The sequence below is a fragment of the Propithecus coquereli genome, unplaced genomic scaffold, assembly GCF_000956105.1.
Source record: "Propithecus coquereli isolate 6110/MARCELLA unplaced genomic scaffold, Pcoq_1.0 Scaffold161, whole genome shotgun sequence".
NCBI classification, from domain to species: domain Eukaryota; kingdom Metazoa; phylum Chordata; class Mammalia; order Primates; family Indriidae; genus Propithecus; species Propithecus coquereli.
In genome coordinates, this window is record NW_012140636.1 from 2,564,607 (window position 1) to 2,583,493 (window position 18,887).

The 18,887-nt window shown below is 41.7% G+C and overlaps 1 protein-coding gene across 1 annotated transcript; it reads right to left on the minus strand.

The window, feature by feature from the left end:
- Positions 1-8,533: 8,533 nt before the first annotated feature.
- DDIT4L (DNA-damage-inducible transcript 4-like) lies at positions 8,534-11,238 on the minus strand. Its single transcript, XM_012641085.1, has 2 exons — positions 11,017-11,238; positions 8,534-9,255 (listed from the first exon to the last, which is right to left on the minus strand). Exons 1-2 carry the CDS (start codon positions 11,105-11,107, stop codon positions 8,765-8,767), a joined length of 582 nt encoding a protein of 193 aa, XP_012496539.1. The 5' UTR covers positions 11,108-11,238; the 3' UTR covers positions 8,534-8,764.
- Between the last annotated feature and the right edge of the window lie 7,649 nt (positions 11,239-18,887).

Sequence of the window (18,887 nt, forward strand, 5' to 3'; positions counted from 1 at the left end):
CAAAGTCACACTTGAGCTATAATTTGATTTATACGAATCAAACTATCTGCCTTTGTTTTTCCTTCAGCATCTTTTGGATAGATGGAAGAAGTAGTTTTTTATGTTTATAAATCATTAACTCATATTTATTATGTAAATAATTCTACCTAATTATCGGTTCTGGAAATAAGATCAAATCTTAGTGATCCAGATGGCCAAGTTCCTCAGCAGCCTCTTTTAACGCATTTGCATTCCTCAGCGTGATCCGTTACAATTTTTCAGATAGTGTGTGCTCAGGCAATAAACACCATTTTATATTATCCTCTGCAAAGGTAAATCTATTGCAAGATTAATAATATGCAGCCCACAGCCAAATGGTGATGATTTTTGCATTTTATGCTCTTTTTCATTATTCATTCCATGGCTTCCCTCCATGGTAGCAATAATTGAAAGTTGGATATAATAATTATGGCAGTTTGCTCAAAATATTTATACTAGGAAGAATTAGTGACCCAAATAAATTATTAGCTCTTCCTGTCTTCTTAGTCTAGTGAAAATATATTTGTTGGAAGTATAGAAAATTCTTAAGTAGAGATACAGTTTAAATTTTATTTACGTTTTTAAATTTCCCATAGTCTTTTAAAATTTTTAAATGTTTTACCACTAGGTACAAAAAAAAAAATATCAACTACATATGAAACATAAGGAGTCAAGAATCAACAAGATACACACTTACCTCCGAATTGAAGGAAAAGATCATTACTATTATCATCTTTGATGTTTTCTGTGAACCCCTAATATTCCCACCTACTTTCCTATCTCTTTGGATGTGTCCACTATTCTAAATCCCCAGATTTTTGTAAATAGATAAACCACATATATTTATATTCTTAAATGTTTTAATTTTTCATGTTTTTGATCATTACATAAACAGAAAAAGGGCCTAGCTATTCTTTTCTGACTACTTTTGGACTCAATATCATATTCCAAAGATCCAGGTCATTTGTAAATTAAACTCCATTCATTTTCATTGCCATCCAGAGTTCCGTTTATGACCATATGACAACTCACGTATCCTTTCCACAGTGGATGAACACGCGTGTTGTTCCCACACTGCTCTTCCAGACAGTGTGATGCTGAGCTCCTGTGAGTCTCCTAGCATGTCAGTGAGAGAAAAAAGGGCAATTGTCTTAAAACTGGGATAGAAGGACAAGAGCACACAAATTTTTGCCATGTGAGACGCGAGGCACAAATAGTTTTAAGGGAACTAATTTTCAAATCCGTTGTTTCCATATACACGCTTTTCTAAAATAGATCTCGCTGAGAACTGGCTGGAGATGCAGGTCCTGATTTTCCACCTCCTCTGTAACAATCCTCTTCCCTCACTTTACAAAAGATGCATCTCTCTCTCACTGTTGGCCAGTCTTACTGTAATGCTCTATTCTGAGGTAGAACAACTTTAGGGTACTAAACAAAGGGACAATTTGAAATATCATTCTAAGATAGCATTGAGAAAGTAAATTATGTGAATGCCTGGTTTTATGGCTGAATCGTGTCCACCCAAAATTTGTAAGTTCTAGCCCCCAGTACCCCAGTGTGCGACTGAATTTGGAGACAGGGTTTTTAAAGGGGTAATTAAGTTAAAATGAGGTCCCTAGGCTAGGCCCTAATCCAGTACGACTGGGGTCCCGATAAGAAGAGAGTTTAGGAAGCAGACATGCACACAGAGCGAAGACAAAGTGAAGACACAAGGAGAAGATGACCATACACAAGCCAAAAAGAGAGTCCTCAAAGGAAACCAAGCCTTCCGACACCTTGATCTTGGACTTCTAGCCCCCAGAACAGTGAGCAAATAAATCTGTGTTGTTTATGCCAACAGTCTGTTGTTATGGCCGCCCTGGCAGACTAACATACCGAGGTACAAGCGCTCTTATAAGTTGTTTCAGTCCTTTGATTTCAATAATATTGAAAGAAAACCTAATTGAATTATGTGCAGATTGATCATTTAAAATAATTTTTGTGACAGATAGTTATGTGATTTTTGTACATGTCTTGAAAGTAGTTCCATGATGGAGTGATGTTGCAACAACCAAATCTCCTTCATTCCCATCTTGTCGACGTGAATAATTTTCTCAGCAGTTACATCTATAGAAGCAAAAAACAGGAAATGATGCTAAACCCTTGAATTCTAGCAAAACCCAATACTTAACCACAGATTAATTAACTAAAGAGTGTCTCATTAAGACATAGTTCATTACTATTATTGTGTTTAAAGTATTTATAAAATTGGAAAACATACTTAGTGTTGTTTTGATCATTGTGTACTATTAACTATCAAGTTAACTCAGTCAAAAATTAACATTGCTCATCTATAAAATGAGGGCAAAAAAATTAAAAATGAAAGAAAAAATTAACATTTAAAGACTTAGGGTCTCAGGAAGTTTTAAATTTAAATTTATAATTGTATTTTTGTAAAGAAATATTAATAAAAAACTTAATTTTAAAATATATTAAAGTAAAATTCAGTGTAAAATGTAGTCTCTGAGAAGGTACAGGAACAAAGAAAAAGTAATACTGAAAAAATTTAATTCTGTTGAAGACCCTATTTTAGCATTTTCTAAATAGATGTTGGTGAGTGTCAAATTACGATGTTATTTACATTGCATTGGAAACATTTAATGAGATGATACAATAGTTTTATTTTAAAAGGTCAGTATTTACCACATAATGGAGATTACATCATTCACAACGTTTTCAATTTAGGATGAATAATTTGGATGGCAATTTAAAAATGTGGCATTTTGTACTTTTTTATAAAATTCTTTTAGATGAACAGTAAGCAAAATAGCTTGAAGAACACTGTTTGATAATTAAAAATATGAATGCTGGTTCACAAAATATGCTTATCATCAACTCTACAAAATAATGCCAGATTCCAGCAATACACATACTGTCTTGTTGAAGTGATTTTTTCCCCCGTATCTTCACCAACTTTTGAAATTATCAGACTTAAATATTTTTTTACTAATAGGAATGTCTATACATTGATATTTAATTATGGTTTTGTTTTGCATTTCCCTAATTACTAGATTGAGAATCTCTTCACCTATTTATCAGCCAGATGGGTGTCCTTTTCTGTAAAGTGCCTATTCAAGCTTTGGCCCATATTCTTTTGGATTGTTTGTGTTTTCCTATTGCTTTGAAAGAATTCTTATACATGCATATTCTTTTTCAGTTGTGTATTGAAAACACTTTCTTCCAGTTCCTGAATTTTATTTTTATCCTCCTTGTTAACTGAAAAATGACAAGGTTCATCAATTTGGAAAGGAGAGCTTTGTTTTTCATAAAGGGTTGCCACCTGTGGGTGGCCATTCCAACAGGCTGGAAAGCAGAGCCCCGGCCAGAAGCCAGGGACAGTGGGAACAGGAATTAATACTGAGAGAGATGGTCAAATACACATAGTTAACAATCTGTAGGAAGAGTCATGAATATTTATGAAAGGAAAAACATCCACCTGCGCAATTGAGCTTCATGCCCTTTTAAGGGGTCCATGTTCAGAAAATGGCAGCCCTCGGAGGTCAAAAGGTGAAGCAAGGACACGGAAACCCTCTCCGTGCCTGCTCCAGACTGGTGAAAACCACTCCGTGGTTGGTAGTCTCTTACTGGGAAGGAGGGCTGGTCTGGGTCACGAGATTAGTTTTTGTTCAGCCCTTTGGAACAAAATCTGATGGCCATTAGCAAGGGAGGGGAATGATGGGGCACGTCTGACCTCTCGTCCTGTCATGGCTGGGAACTCAGTGTAAAGGTTTCTCTGGGGTCCCCTTGGCTGAAAAGGGGTCTGTGTAATCAGCTGGGGGCTTAGGATTTTATTTTAGTTCACATCTGTTCAGGATTATTTGAGAAACAGAAGTTTCATTGCATCTTTGCATCTTATCTTTTCACACATCAAAATCATAAATATTCTTTCCATCTTCTGTTTCCCTCTCACATTTAATTCTTTAACCAACCTGGAGTTGATTTTTGTGCTTGATATGTATACATCCCATTTTATTTTTTTCCTGTAAATGATTATTATAACACCAATTGTTGAAAACACCATCCTTTACCTATTCTGAGAATATTAAGGATAAAATCACACTTAATTTCTCTGGTACACTCCCTCAACAATCAACACAGAAGATTTTGTATGCAAATGTGTGTCGGTTTTTCCCCCACACGTCAAGCAAGCGATCCACTCTGCAGCAGACCCTGGCAAGGTGTCCTCCAATTTAACTCAACTCTGACACTATCTCCCTGGAGTTGGCTTCGGATCCCACAGGGTAAGGGCTCAGTCCCCAAGACTGCCTCCTTCCTCCAACTTCAAATGCCAATCCCAAGCCCCTTTATGTGTGTTGTGACTGATGGGCTATAAACTGGTGTTCCTGTAACCCTTCCTCCAGTTAGATTAATTTGCTACAGCAGCTCCCAGAACTCAGGGAAACACTTAGGTTCCCGGGTTCATTATGAAGGATATTACAAAGGATGTCAATGAATGCCAGATGCAGACACCCACAGGACAAGGTATATGGGGAGGGGCATGGCGCTTCCGTGTGCTGTCCAGGCCTGCTACCCTCCAGGAACCGCCATGTGTTCAGCTAGCTGGAAGCTCTCCAAACCCATTCTTTTGAGTTTTTATCGAAGCATCGTTCCTTACCAATGATTGATTAAATCATTGGCCATTGGTGATCAACTTAACCTTCAACACCTCTTCCAGCAGGTGGGGATGGCGTGGGGCTCAAAGTCCCAGTGCTGCAATCCAGCTGTGGTCTTTTTGATGGGCAGCTCTCATCCTGAAGTTACCTAGGGGCTGCCAGCCATAGGTCAACTCATTAGCATACAAAAAGACACCACCTTGAAGATTCTAAGGATTTTAGGAGTTGGATTTTAGGAATTATAAACCAGGAAACTGGAGGAAGACCAAACATATATTTCACAATATCACACCTATGGATCCAAAGAGCCGGCTCTGCTGAAAATCAACTTGCCTTATATGCACAGGTCTGTGTCTGGACTATTTATTGTGTTTCCTTGGCTATCTTGTCTCTCCCTGTGTGGCAGAAACTACGTTGGCAGGTCACCAAGCCCATTCCCTTTTCATGCTACTACGTTACTCAGCCCCTCTTGCCATTAAATGGGCCACATGACTGCACTGTATATGGTAGGCAGACAGCAGCTGTGGACACCATCTCCACCCTTGACCCCTGGACTTTCCCATGAGACCATTCACAACGTCTCCATTCACTTGTCTGTGGCCAATGGGGAGAATACAATGGAGTATTTTGAGTCTATAATCAAGTCTAGGCTCTAAGTGCATGAAGTGCTCCTCCTGCTCAGCAAGTCACCATGTAACCCTCCCTCACTGACACCACCCTGCTTTGGACATTAAAAAGTATTATTATCACTTGTTTAAACCAATATAGATCATTGAGAATTGCGTGTAATAGGCTAAGATTTTTAAAATATATAAGTACTTGTATGATGCATCCTTACGCTGTGCGAATTGGAAAACTGTCATTAGGGCATCATGAAGCCAGCTCCATGAGGACACGGACTGTCATTGGTAACATAGAGTCAGGAGGGCAAATCTATTGTTGTAAAATACTAACATCATTCTATTGATAAGGGAAAGTAAGACACCCCGTTCTCTCAGGAGACCACGACACGTGCCAGCTGACGGCTTACTCCCCGTTCAGGACAGATCACATCCTTTCTGAGTACATGAAAAAGTAACCAGGCCAAGTACACACAATAGGAGTGAGGGCGCCAGGCTCGAAATGCATGTCTTTTCCCCATCTGGACGGTTTTCTAATTTAAGCATGGTCCTGGCTGTAATCAATGGTGAGTATTATCAGTAGTTTCCTCATTTTTCCTATCTAAGAAAAAACCACGTTAAGAATTTTTTCAGCCCAGGCACAGTGGCTCACACCTGTAATCTTAGCACTCTGGGAGGCTGAGGCAGGAGTATTGCTTGAGGTAAGGAGTTTGAGACCAGCCTGAGCTAGAGTGAGACCCCGTCTCTATTAAAATTAGAAAAAATTAACTGGGTATGGTGGCGCATGCCTGTAGTCCCAGCTATAAGGGAGGCTGAGGCAGGAGGATCACTTGAGCCCAGGAATTTGAGGTTGCTATGAGCTAGGCTGACGCCACGGCACTCAAAAAAAAAAAAATTTTTTTTTTTTCAAATTTAGGGATGAATATTTCTGACACTGTTTCCACACGGTCCTTTGGTGATGCGGATCATTGTCTCTGTGCTGCCTTGCACAGCTCTGGCAGCATGATGTGGTGGGTAAAACTAAGAGTGCAGCCTCTGGGCTCAGCGTGGTCATAAAACCTGGCTCTGCTGCCTAACTTGGTGACTTCAGGCAAATTACTCATCTCTGTGTCTGGCCATTTATTTATAAGATGGAGATGATGGTAGTCCCAATTCATAGGGTTGTTTTGAAGACTAAATGAGATAATTTTTGTAAAGCACTTAGAAGAGCGTCTAGCACTTAGCAAAGTCTTGTTAAATGTGGGTTATCTAATGTGAGAAATCTGACTTAGTGACCGTAAGTTTGAGGAGATAGAAAATATAGGTGAAAAAGATTAAAAATTCAAACTGAGGAACAATAGCAGAATTAGAAAGACATGTTATTCAGATAGAATATATTGATAAAAATGAATATGTACAGTAATCTTACAATTTGATAGATATATCTGTGTTTGGTTATTGGAAAAACTATACAAAAAGCCCAAGGCAGTTGCCAACGGAGGTCCAATTATTAATGTCTTCCTATAAAAAATATTATTGTAGTTGAAAAATTATGAAGCAAATCACTCTTTATTGACATAAGCACATGCAATAAATATTAACACAACTGGAATATTATAATCAAGGGTACAAATTGGCTTTATCAAAAAGGTAGAGATTGTTTTGTCATCTTCCCCCAAATATATTTTAGGGTGATCACTGCATAAACTCAGAAAAAAAGAGGACAAGAGAATTAAAAACATATGAGTGTTTATTGTCAAAAATAGACAAACTTTAATTTCCTTTAACAGGAATATTAATTTAAGAGCCTCTATAAACCATCGCCATTTTGTAAGCACAACAGGGAAGAGAGCCGAAAAAGGACAAGAGTTCTACAACCATGCCCGAGAAGCCTCGCCCAGTCAGCGATGATGACTCTGAAACAGTGGCAGAAACACAGTGACTTTTAGAGCCCTGAATGACAGATTCACAAACGTTGACTTACCCTGGCCCAGTTCTATGAAGATTGGCTTCATGGTCTCTTTCCAAGCATTTGAAGAATTTAGTCTGTTAGAACACTTGCTAATTTCAACAGTGACATTTTAGGTCACTTGTAGTATCAGTAACAGGATCACACCTGTCCCTGAGTAACACCAGGATGAATGCATCTGTCCCTATAACCCTGGTCTCTGGTGTGTGCCGTGGTGCTAATAGCTTGGGCAGAAACCTGAATAAGCTCCCCGTCTGTGACCCACAGCAAGGGCGTGAAGGACTTGCTGAACTGAACACTGTTATGGAGGCTAAATTCTCTTATTAACATAAAATTAAAGAACATATAATGATCTAGTTAGTTGGAATAAGACGAAACATAGGCCTTTGTTATTCCCTAGAGACAGGTATCCAAGGTGGAAGAAAGCCGGGCGTGTGCACCGGTTTTCTGGAGCACGATTTGCATTCTCTAGTCTGTGTTATAAACCAGATCTCCATAGCCAAAGCAGATCTGTAAATATACCCATCTCTATAATTTAAAGTGGTAGTGTGCAGCTATTGCCTTGAAGACTGGGGTTAAGATGAGATACCTAAATACCCAGAAAAGGCCAGCGATAACACTGACATGGTGAGATGGTTCATCCGAGATCAAGCACTGCAATATTGGAAAGAAGCCAGATGGCCAAAAGAATCAGAAAGGGACTGGGCCTGTGACCTCACTTGCCATCGTCACAGGCATTCATCATTCACTCAGTGGAAAAGTGATCAACTACATGCAAAAAAATCAGCTCAACATTTTTCCATTTTTCTGTTTAAAGATAGCATTCAATACTTGAGAACTAGGAAAACTGGGCTTATGTCGTACCATAAAGTTATCTAAAACAATACCATGGTAGCTACAAGGGCAGCTCAAGCTTTTGTCCCCGCTTTGAAACATGGAGGACACAAAGGACAGTGACGTAGTTCGGTCGCCACTGTGATATTTCTCATTCGCTCTTACCTCCGGTTAAGTTTGAATTAAACTCACCCACTTCATTCTACCCTCCTGTCTAAGAACCCTTCAAATTTGAGCAGGAAACTGGTAGTGTGGGCTTCTGGAAGTTTTGATGAGCATCATTTAGTAAGAGTCTGTGATTGGAAGGATCACTTTGAGAACTTACAGGAAGAAAAGCCATATGAAAATCAAAGTAGGCCAATCTGATTTGTACAGTCTATTAGCAAGACCCCCCGAGCAAAGGTGTGGAGTCAAATACAAATCTGAAAGGGATGGCTTCTTTTCCTTCCTTATTCCATTCCATTCTGTAAAAAAACATGATATATGCAGAAAATGGACACTCTCCTGGGTCATTTCTCCAAGGCCACAATGTCAGCCCGTTAGCTGTAGTTGCCATAAATGTGAAACACAAAGATGGGCCACATTTGGGTTTCTTACTGAGGGCACATGGGGAAAGCTACGGATCAGTTTAATCGACTAGCTGCTTTGTTTTATTACCCAATCATGGAAGGATCTTTTTAAATTTTTTGTTTTTAGCACTCTTCAATGACTGTGGTTCCAATTAGTGAGTAAAGTTTTTTCTTAACAAGTCGAAATCCTGAGCTGAGAATCAGAGTTCGCCTGAGGCCGGATGAGAAGCGACCTCTACTAAAGAAAAAGTCCCTCAAGCTAGGCCACGAGCAGTTCTCCTGCTTGAACACAAGCGTCAGCTCAAAAGTAGGCACCACGCTAGAATCGCACACGATCCTATCCAGCTTTTTACACACATTTTCGATTTCCAAGTTCACGTGGAGAACACAACCTCGCAGGCCGCAGGGCTCCGTGGAGGACAGCCGTAGGACATCCTGAGCAATCCTCTGGGTCAGTTTATCGGGGACGAGGACCTTTGAGCAACCAAGTTTCGTTTGCTTGGATTTGGACAGACAGTTCTCCAGCATTTTAACCAAATTCTGGCAAGTCGTCTCCTCAAATATTACCTCGTTAAGGTTGGGTTCAGGAACGACATAATCCCAGTAGTCAAAATCTGTAGGAAAGGAAATTTTCTTTTTAGATAATGAAAATAAAACGTCCAGGAGTAGAAAAAACACACCGAGATAGCAACATTCATTACCACCATCCAGCATGTCTGCCTGTTTCTAATATTCGTTTGAGAGTCAGCTGACCTCACTTTGCTGTTAACTAGCTAGGTAACACAACGGAACATTTAACCTCTCAAGAATTAAAGTTCATCTGTGAAATAAAGGTTTTGATGATAGGGTGGATAGAATATAGCCATTTTTCTTTAAATTTATATATATGTACACACACCATCTTAAAGACTATTCATCAAAGATCTACTTGTGCTTAGCTCAGATCATTAGCGATTTTCTTTTCTTTCTTGCCTGCTTGCTCATGGTGGTTTTCTAATTTTTACAGAAAATATGCATCACTTTGAGACTAAAAACGGTTGTAATTTTTTTTTTTTTTTTTTTTTTTAGGATTGAGGGACTGTTGCTTTCTACCTGTAGAAATACATGTATTGTAAAATACAGACGTTTTGCTATTGTTCTTAAGTGGGCCCATCATGAGCCCGATGAGCTCTATTAAAGATCTATCAAATTTGTGTCTTTCTTTAGAATAGCCCGTAGATCCCAATTTTAGCTTTAACCTCTTTGATTAAAAATTGCTCAAAGAGAAGCCCTTTGAGATCCATGAGGATATTTATAACTCACTGGGTAGTTCTTCTTAGCCAAGCAAAACAAAATAGTCCTAGGGAAACAAAATTAGATTTGCTCAAAGGAAAAGAGATAGCTCTGCATTTGGTTACCTACCTCCCAAATTAATCCTACTGCTTGGCAGGATGCCATGCCCCACACAGGGTCAAAGGAGCAGGGCACAGGCAGACGGCCCTGCCAGCCTCCCCTCCCTGAGCTTACTTTACCTTCGTGTATTCACTTAGATCATTTTATTTACAACTAAATGGAACAAATGCACTCTGAACTAGAAAGGCTCCATATTTTATCCAGGTTGAAGAGAGAATGTTAGAATTCTGGCAGGTAAATTAGGTCACGGACCACTTCACCTTCTAAAGGAGGGAGGCCCAAAGAGCTCACACAGCTCTTCAGTGGCAGAGCAGTGGGACACCTTAGAAACTGCTGTTTACAATTGCAAATGACAGGGAATCCAGCGACACCGCTGTTGAAAAGTTCCTTCTTCCATTAAAAATGGAATAACGGGTGTAACCACAAATAGAATCCTACTCAGTAATAAAAAGGAACACACTGATAAAAGACACAACATGGAAGTATCTCAAAAACACTAGTTTGCGCGCAAGAAACCAGATACCAAAGAGTTCAATCTGTATGATTCCACTTTTTTGAGGTTCTAAAAGGCAAAACTAACTTACAGTGACAAAAATGAGATCAGTGATTCTCTGGGGTCAGGGGAGGGCGGAGAACTGATGGCGAATGGGACACGGGGATTTTGGGGGGTGGTTCCGGTTACAGGGGTGAATACATTTGTTAAAACACACACAACTGCACACTTCACACTCATGCAGAACGAGGAACTTTATCCCAAAGAGCCCACTGGCAGTAGACTAGCATGATGCGGCCCTCGGGTATTTTATTTTTGTTGCTTTTGTTTCTCACCATCAGGAACAGAACATGCTGGAAAATTTGGAAAGGGGGTCTCTTGAGATGGATTGCACAGCCCAGTCCCGACATCGAGGAAGAGGGCGGAGTCGCACGTCCCAGATCCACCAGGGGCGCGGAGCCCCGCAGGGCAGAGGCGGGCGGGCACTCACCGCTCAGCAGGCTCCCGGGGTGGCCGCCGCGGCCCAGCAGCTCCGAGATGCTGGCCGGGTTCTTAGTGCTCACGCTGCCCGTCGCAACCATGGTCAACGGCTCCGTTTCCCTCGCGGGGCGGAACGGCCTTTCTGGGGCGCTGGGAAAAAAAAAGGAGGCGAGAAGGAAGTTTGCAAAGAGGCGAGGCGTGCAGGGGCTCCTACAGCGCCGGGCGCTGCCGGAGCGAACTAGCTGCGACTCCTGCTCCAAAGGGGCCACCGGCCTCTGCAGCTCGAGTTCACGAAGCCCGCGGGCGGAGACGCCACTACAGCCCCGACCGGAAACTAGCGCAAAAGTTTGCAAAACTTGGAAGCCACTTGCCCCGCCGGGGCGCCTCCCTGCCCCGCTCCCCACGCCGGACCGCGGGGTCGCTCACCTGCAGGGGTTCCGGGAGCGGACGCGCTCGCTGGCAGTGCCGTGGGGTAAACAGAGGCGGGGACACCGTCCGGAGTCCCCGTCCCGGGGGGGCTCAGGGACCTGCAGAGCCCAGCGGGGACGGACGCCGGCTCGCGCCCCTGCCACCCAGCGCCGCCCCACCGAGCAGCAGGGCCCGGCGGCAGCGCTTTATACGGCCGGCGCTCCCCGCCCCGCCCCGCCCCTGCCCAGGCCGGTCGCGTTTCAGCCCCTGCACTCCGGGCGGGGCGGGCCGCCGGCAGGGGAGGATGAGCCCGGTGGGGCAGGGCGGACACGTGCTGTTTTCTGGGTAGGCCGCGGTCGCCGTGACCGCAACTGCTGGCCGCCGCCTGCGCCACTGGCCCGGATTCGGGGTGCGACCCCCCCCCCCCGCGCCACCGCGCCCGCGCCGTCGGGGCAGCGGGAAGCTGCATGCCCTCGTTCTAAGGCCGCGACCTGAGCCTTTGCTGTGCCATCGGAACCCTGGGCTTAAGTCCCATTCGCTGTTCAATGAGCATCGTTTTTGCGCCCGGTTCTGGCCTCCAACCCAGTCTACGCTGCCCCGCATCCCGGGTTCCTGCATCCTCCTCTCCTGCACGCGGTCAGGGCTGACTTTCTCGCCCAGCGTTGCAGCCCTCGTGGCGTCACCTCTGTGACTGATTCGCTTTCTCCGCGGGGAGGGGGGCCTGGCGCTCCCCTAATTAGACGTAGCCCCAGCGCACGGGCAGCTCGAACTGGGGAGTTTGCCAAGGACTAAACAAAACCATTAGCGGGATCTTAGCTACTTCCTCCTCCCGCCCCGTCGTGGGGAGCAATCGTCATCGCCAGAGGCACAAGTTCCCGGGGAGCCCCATTGGGAGGAACGAGGCCCCTCGAGGCCTGGGAGAGGCCGGAGGCGATGAAGATAAGGAGGCCTGCATCCTGCTGGGGACAGTCCCTGCCGAGCTCCAGGGCAGTTTTCAACGGGAGCACACAGGGCAGAGGAGCCCTGAAAGGAGTCAGTCCCCTGGCACGACCCACTAGCCAGAGGCCAAACCTTAATTTCTTCTTCCGCAGTTACTAAGGCACCCTTTTCCCGCTTGGGTGTGCCAGCAGGAGCCGGTCTGGTATTCCCAGCGAGTGTGGGATGGGCAAGGGATGAAAACGGGGAGATGCCCGGGGGGAGGGTTGTTTGTTTCGAGAGTAGAGGTTCCAGGGTTGGCTCCCCGCCCTGCAGGATTAGGTGTAGAAGGATCTGCAGGTGAGGGCCTTGAAAGGCAGTTTCAGCTGTCCAGGCTTAAATCTCTCAGGAAGAAACACAACAACAGAAGGGGTGAGGAGGGTGTGATAAACAGAGCAGTGGGAGGACATTGGGAGGCAGAGCAGCAGAAATTAAAGCCAGCTTGACAGTCCATTTTTAACTCACTTCGGGCAGCTGCACCGCCTGAAGGTCAGGCGAGCAAGCAAGGAGATGCTGATAGGCTGATCTTTGAAAGCAGATTTCCACTTCTATTTCAATAACAGAAAAGTGGAAAATAAACAAGCCCATCAAAAAGCAGTTTCAGTGGCTCCTGTGTTCAGGACCAATAGATGGGCCCCTTGTCAGGTGTCAGATGCCAGCTGCTGGACAGTCTGTCCCTGGGCAGGCCACAGAGCCTCCTGCCCTTATCTGGGCAGCATTACTAATGAGCCTGCCCCTTACCTGCCTCTGAAAAGAGTTATCAGAATGAATACAATGAGGGATCTGAACTTACCCTAGTGAAATAAAGAAATTGCTCATTTCAATTTCCTTAGGGTGTTTATGCATAACTCTTAACCTAAGGACTCCTGCAGGGCCAGAAAGCTCATTGGAAGTTCTAGAAAGTTCTTGGCTCACCTGACCAACTGAAATTTTGCAAAGCCTTTTGGGATTTGACCGCAGAAAACAACTTACCTATGTACAAAAGACTTCAAATATCTTTTTATCTGAGTGGGCCTTGCTGGCATGACTTACCAGGCATAAACAATGATCGAGGTAGAATACATACCTGGAATAATCGGCAGAGATTGTCCTTTTTTATCTACTTAAAAGGGTGACAAATTCATTCTATCACCAGTTTGCATCTTTGCGGGCTTAAAGAGCTTATTTTTAAAAATGAAGCATAGAACAGAATTGGGAAAAACGAAGTCCCATACTAGTCCTGTCATGAAATGACATAGTCTATCAGATTTTTTTTTAATGTTATAGATACAGTTAATCATTTATAACTGAAAGTTTATCACATTGATGTACTTCTGGTGTTTATCAAATGCAGCGATTAAAGAAGTTCGTTTCATTGCTGTTTCACTGTATTTTATATTGTGGAAACAGTTTGTGGGGTTGCTTACTAGAAATAATAGTTGTGTATGAATAGAAATATAGTTGGTTAAATAATTTGATTTCCTTTCATACACCAGTACTGTAGCAAACTATCAAAACCACAAGCAAAGCCTTTAACTTAAGCATGCTTGCTTTTTTGTTACTATTATTTACTCATTCACCTTCTTAAAAAAAGAGAAAGAGTCGCAAATGGCAATCGTAAGTTGATCTGATGTGTATGCAAATATTTAAGTTCTAGGCCCCCTCATATATAAGTATAGTATTCACAGTATCATTGCTTACATAAAGTGGAAATGCAGAATACCAGGGATATTGCCAAAACAAAAAAACCCAAAATGATATTTTAATGTAGGATTATAGGAAGAACTGGTGTCTCGTGCATTCATGATTTAGAGTGTTGAATATTTATTACGTATTTCACCAGCCAATTTTCTGTTTTTATTCAGTATGAGCCATTGTTCCTGAAATCTTATTAATACATTTACATTCAGTGCACTACTTATTTTATTTTGCAAACTATGATACCTGAGGAAAAATTACTGAGCTTCTTAAGCTGTACAATGGATTCAGGGAGGGTTTACAGGACATGGGAGTTGATATATTAATATTAATATATGGTATCTGAGGTCCCTTAGCAAGCTCACAGGGTGGTTGTGAGGATTAAAAGAAAAACTCTTATAATCAATGCTAAACGTCATCTATTTTTTTAATAAATAAATATGATTTCTTTTAATGCACCCTGTCTCTGGCTTCCCTTAGTTTGCTAAATTTGTGAATTCAGAGTCCACGTGAAATGCTTACAGCAGGGCCTAGCACACAGCAAGGGATAACTGAATGATGTTACTATTATCGCTGTTGCTGTTGTTCTGAAATTGTAGCGCTCTGATTCAGTGCAACAAGCAAGTGACTAAAGGAGTCAGGAAGTATTGTTAAAGTAAAACCAAATTTGTGGTCTTTCCAGTTGTAGGAAATCTGGAAAATATTTGCCACTGATTAGGAAAGCCTCTTTTGTTGTAATACATCCATCCCTATTTGGGAAAGCGGGAAGGAGATCTCCCAATGATATGTAAGAAAATAACGTGTGTAAAAAGTTATCTTGGTGTAAAATACAGAATTATATATGTTAACTTTCCTCTATTATCTAGGAAATAGATTTCTGGAAGTAAACAAAATTTACAGACAATAGAAATTATTGACTACAGAACCATCCAATTGTTTCAAGATGTGTATGACCCTCTGTTAACATTCTGGGTGAGATATTTCATCATCATTTTTATTTGTCTTTGACGATGCTCTAACAAATAAGATTTCCATTTAATAATTAAATACACAATATGAGTTTTTCTGTAGAATGATATAGGATTTCTCATTAAGTAAGGTAACCTGGAGACTTACCTAGTGGAGGACAGAAACAGGACCAATATAAAATGATACAGAATACCTGTGCTGCAAGCTAGGAGAATATTCCAGTAGCAGAAGGCATTGCCTCTCTAAATTTAAGCAGCGGAATGGTTACCATAGTGACTTGTCTCTTAAAATAGTTGTATGATTTTGTTCTCTTCATAAACAATGCTATGTATTCTCTCTCTTTAAGTAACGGAAGCTGCTATGTTTACCTACACACAATATCTGCTTTTTCTTAGTTATGGAAGGATTTATAATTTAGGTGCCCATATCAGAAAATGCCAACCAAGAACATGCAATAGGTCCTTGGCACTTTTCTAGGGATACATCTTGAAACTTTTGCAAATACCAAATTTGAGAATACCACCCCAGCATACCATTTCTCTGGAATTTTCCGTGCACAAAGATAAGAGGAAAATAAAGTTATGTGCTCACGTGGGTGCTGGGTCCTTCATGGTCTCCCCCTCCTTGCACCAGCCAAGTCTCCTATGCTGGTAGACCAGCCTTAGACAGCTGTTGTCATTCACATCTGTATCCCAGCAAAATCACACATTGTCACTTCATGACATAAACCTGTGGGGTTGCTCGAGATGAGAATTGAATCTGAGAAAGCCCAAGTATCGACCAGAGATAGGATTCTGCAGAGTATTCTTTGGAATGGAGTCGAATCCCTGTTCCGCAGATGTATAAAGCACGTTAAGGCGACAGAGCTTGACTAAGTCTCGGGGTGATTCAGTTTTTTCGTCTTCATGGTACAGCAATTAGGTGCATGGACGGTGAAGCCTGACTGCTACGTTTGTGTCCCAGCAAGGACATTTTCTAGCTGTGTCAACGTGGGTAAGGTACTTACCATTTCTGCGCCTCCATTCTCACCTTTAGAGTGGGGATTATCAGAATCTTACCCTATAGGGCTTTTGCAGGGATCCAATGAGTGAATTCGATAAATGTTAGCCATGATTATAATGATGAATTTTGCTCCGACTTTGAAAAATCCCCCATGTCCTGGTGACATTTTTGTGAAAAGGTAGCTAGGGAAATATTTACATGTGTCCAAGGGTGCCTGAAAGTATATCTTTCATATATGTATTCTTTTGGTCGACTCACATTCAGTAAGTATTTATTGAGAATTAATTATGTGTTAGGCACTGACAATACAACAGAAAACCAGATGAATTTGGTCCCTGTCCCCAGGGGGATTATAGTTTAGAAAGGTATATAGACATAGAAATACAAGATTATAAACAGGAGGCTAAAGTTAAGGGAGGTACAGGATGCTACAGGAGCACAATGATATAAACACTGATGTATTTTGAAATAAAATTTATAGTCTTGCTACTCATCGTGTGTGTTACAGACCAGTAGCATGGGCATAATTTAGGAGCTTGTAGGAAGCGCAGAATCTCAGATCTCACCCCAGACCTACTGAAACAGAATCTGCTTTTTAACAAGATTCCTCACTGATGCATATCATATGACATTAAAGTTTGAGAAGCACAGATTTTAGTTAAAAAGAATAAACAAAACCATAAGACCCTCTAAGCACTTATAAAACTATTTCTGGTCCAATTAAAAAAGAAAGCATTTATTGAGTTCCTACTATGTGCAAGACCCTGTGCAAGTCTTTGATGCAAAGGGGATTGATTCTTAGTTATGCAAACGTTTGTTGATTCTCCATAGCTCAAGTCAGACATAATGGCCCTAATAAATCTAATCCACACTGTGTGGTCCTTAGCTCCCGGGCCTGGCTCATAAAACGATGCACGCACAGCTATGTGAAAACAGTCTGGTTTTCAGAGAAGACTGTATTATGTAAAAATTAAGTCCTGTTTTAATAAACTTGAGACACTATGGAAACCCTGAATTATATTCAACCTTGTTGGTATGGAAGCCCAAAATGTAACACGAGGAAGGGGCTTACATTGTAAAATGTATTTAAATTGGTCTATGGAAAGTTGTATTTGGAAACCACAAATGTGGAAGGAAGGGAGTGATACAGAAAGATACATATGTATATATCTCTCATTACTTCCAAATCTACTAGAGAGGGTAAATACAGTTATGCATGTATCCATTGCTTCTGCTGTAATTATATCATAAAATACATTTTAAAACATTGACTTAGTTTTCGGAATATTGTGTTGGTAATTGGGAAGTGTTTTTATAGATGTTATATATCGTGGTATTGGAGCTAAATCGTGAATTGCCGAAGCAGCCTTTCAGGATAGGTTAATATGGCTATAAGCACACTGAAGTGCATTCACTTGTGTGTGACATAATTGACGAATCACATCTAAACTGAGCAATAAATGATACTTAACAAATGAATTTATAGCACCAAATAATTACCTTTGCCGTTAGCTTGGATGTTCCTATGCTAAAGGCTTATAAAACAGGACTCGTCTCTGAATGTGTAATGGAGCGGAACAACTTAATGGTTTGACTTTAGCTTCTCGCTGGATCAGACGAGCCTTTGCGTTCTGGCTCTGCCATGAGTAGGCATCGTGAAATTAACTAAATCTTTTGAATCTCAGCTTCCTCATCCATCTACGATACGGAAGATTCAATGATACATGTTAAGTTTCTGGCAGGGCAACTGGTCCATATTAAGAGCTCGGTCAGAGGTGGCATCCCAAACACTCATGGCTGTGTGAAATTGCTCATGTGATTGCGCAAAACTCTACTGCAGTAAATAATTTATCAAGTGCCATGATGGGTTTCTCAGGATGGTTGTAGATTTTGCTCTGCATGTAACGGATAACAAAGAGTACACTTGCTGGAGAATTAGGAGGCTTAGCCCCAGTGTAGCTTTTATGCTGACTTAGTCTCTGACTTTGGACAGGGTGAGTCAACAGAATCACCTGGAAGTAGTGAGAAACTAAAAAGAGATTCACCCAGGTTGGAGGAGAGGAGAGTTATCTATGGGTTTCAAAGCAGTAGAGACCAGGACCTTGCTTAATGGCTATGTCTAGGGGATAGTGAGGCCTTAGAAAGGAACTGGACAGAGTTCCCATATTTGGAAAAGATTGCTGCTCTTCTTTAAGGGCCGTATGAAACAGCCAGGAAACAGCCAGATCTGATGGGATGCTGACGGCCTGGGTGATGAGCACCTTAGCTGTAACCTGTGGGTGACCAATGACTAGAGTCAGGCAGTCTCCATACCTGCCCCGCTCCTGAAGCCTCCACATGGCGCTGAATTTGAAACCCTTGACATGCGCATTGGGTCGATGGGGCTGGGAGGATGAGGATAATCAGGGGAAAGAATGAGTGGCCTTACATTTACCTGTTCCTCGGTTGAATAAAGGCTAAATAAATATCAGAAATCAAGTTAAATAGTAAACAACATAGCAGTAATATTGCTTTATTATACAACCCTGTCTATGAACTAAGATTGCTATTATCTATATCTAGCAACATAGCTATAGTCATACTTCTGAAAACTATTTCTAAAAATTTTTCTTTCTATTCAATTTACACATCTTATATCAGCTTTCTTAGAAGCTCTGCTTTTAGCATCTGTAGTCAACTTAAGCGTTCCATACATGGTGCATCTTTGAGTTTATTATTGAAATATTGCTGCCTACAAGGAAATCTATATATAAAGTACTTTTTTAAAAGTGTTTTTAATGTGTTCTGTATTTAAATAGTTACTACGGAAACTCCAAAAATCAGGAATATTTTTGTATTTTCTAAATCATG

Excerpts from the sequence above, each read along its gene's own strand:
- DDIT4L (XM_012641085.1), bottom strand. The coding sequence starts at position 11,107 with ATGGTTGCGACGGGCAGCGTGAGCACTAAGAACCCGGCCAGCATCTCG. Across the intron at positions 9,256-11,016 it reads CCCCGGGAGCCTGCTGAGCG|ATTTTGACTACTGGGATTAT; the intron begins GTGAGTGCCCGC and ends CCTTTCCTACAG.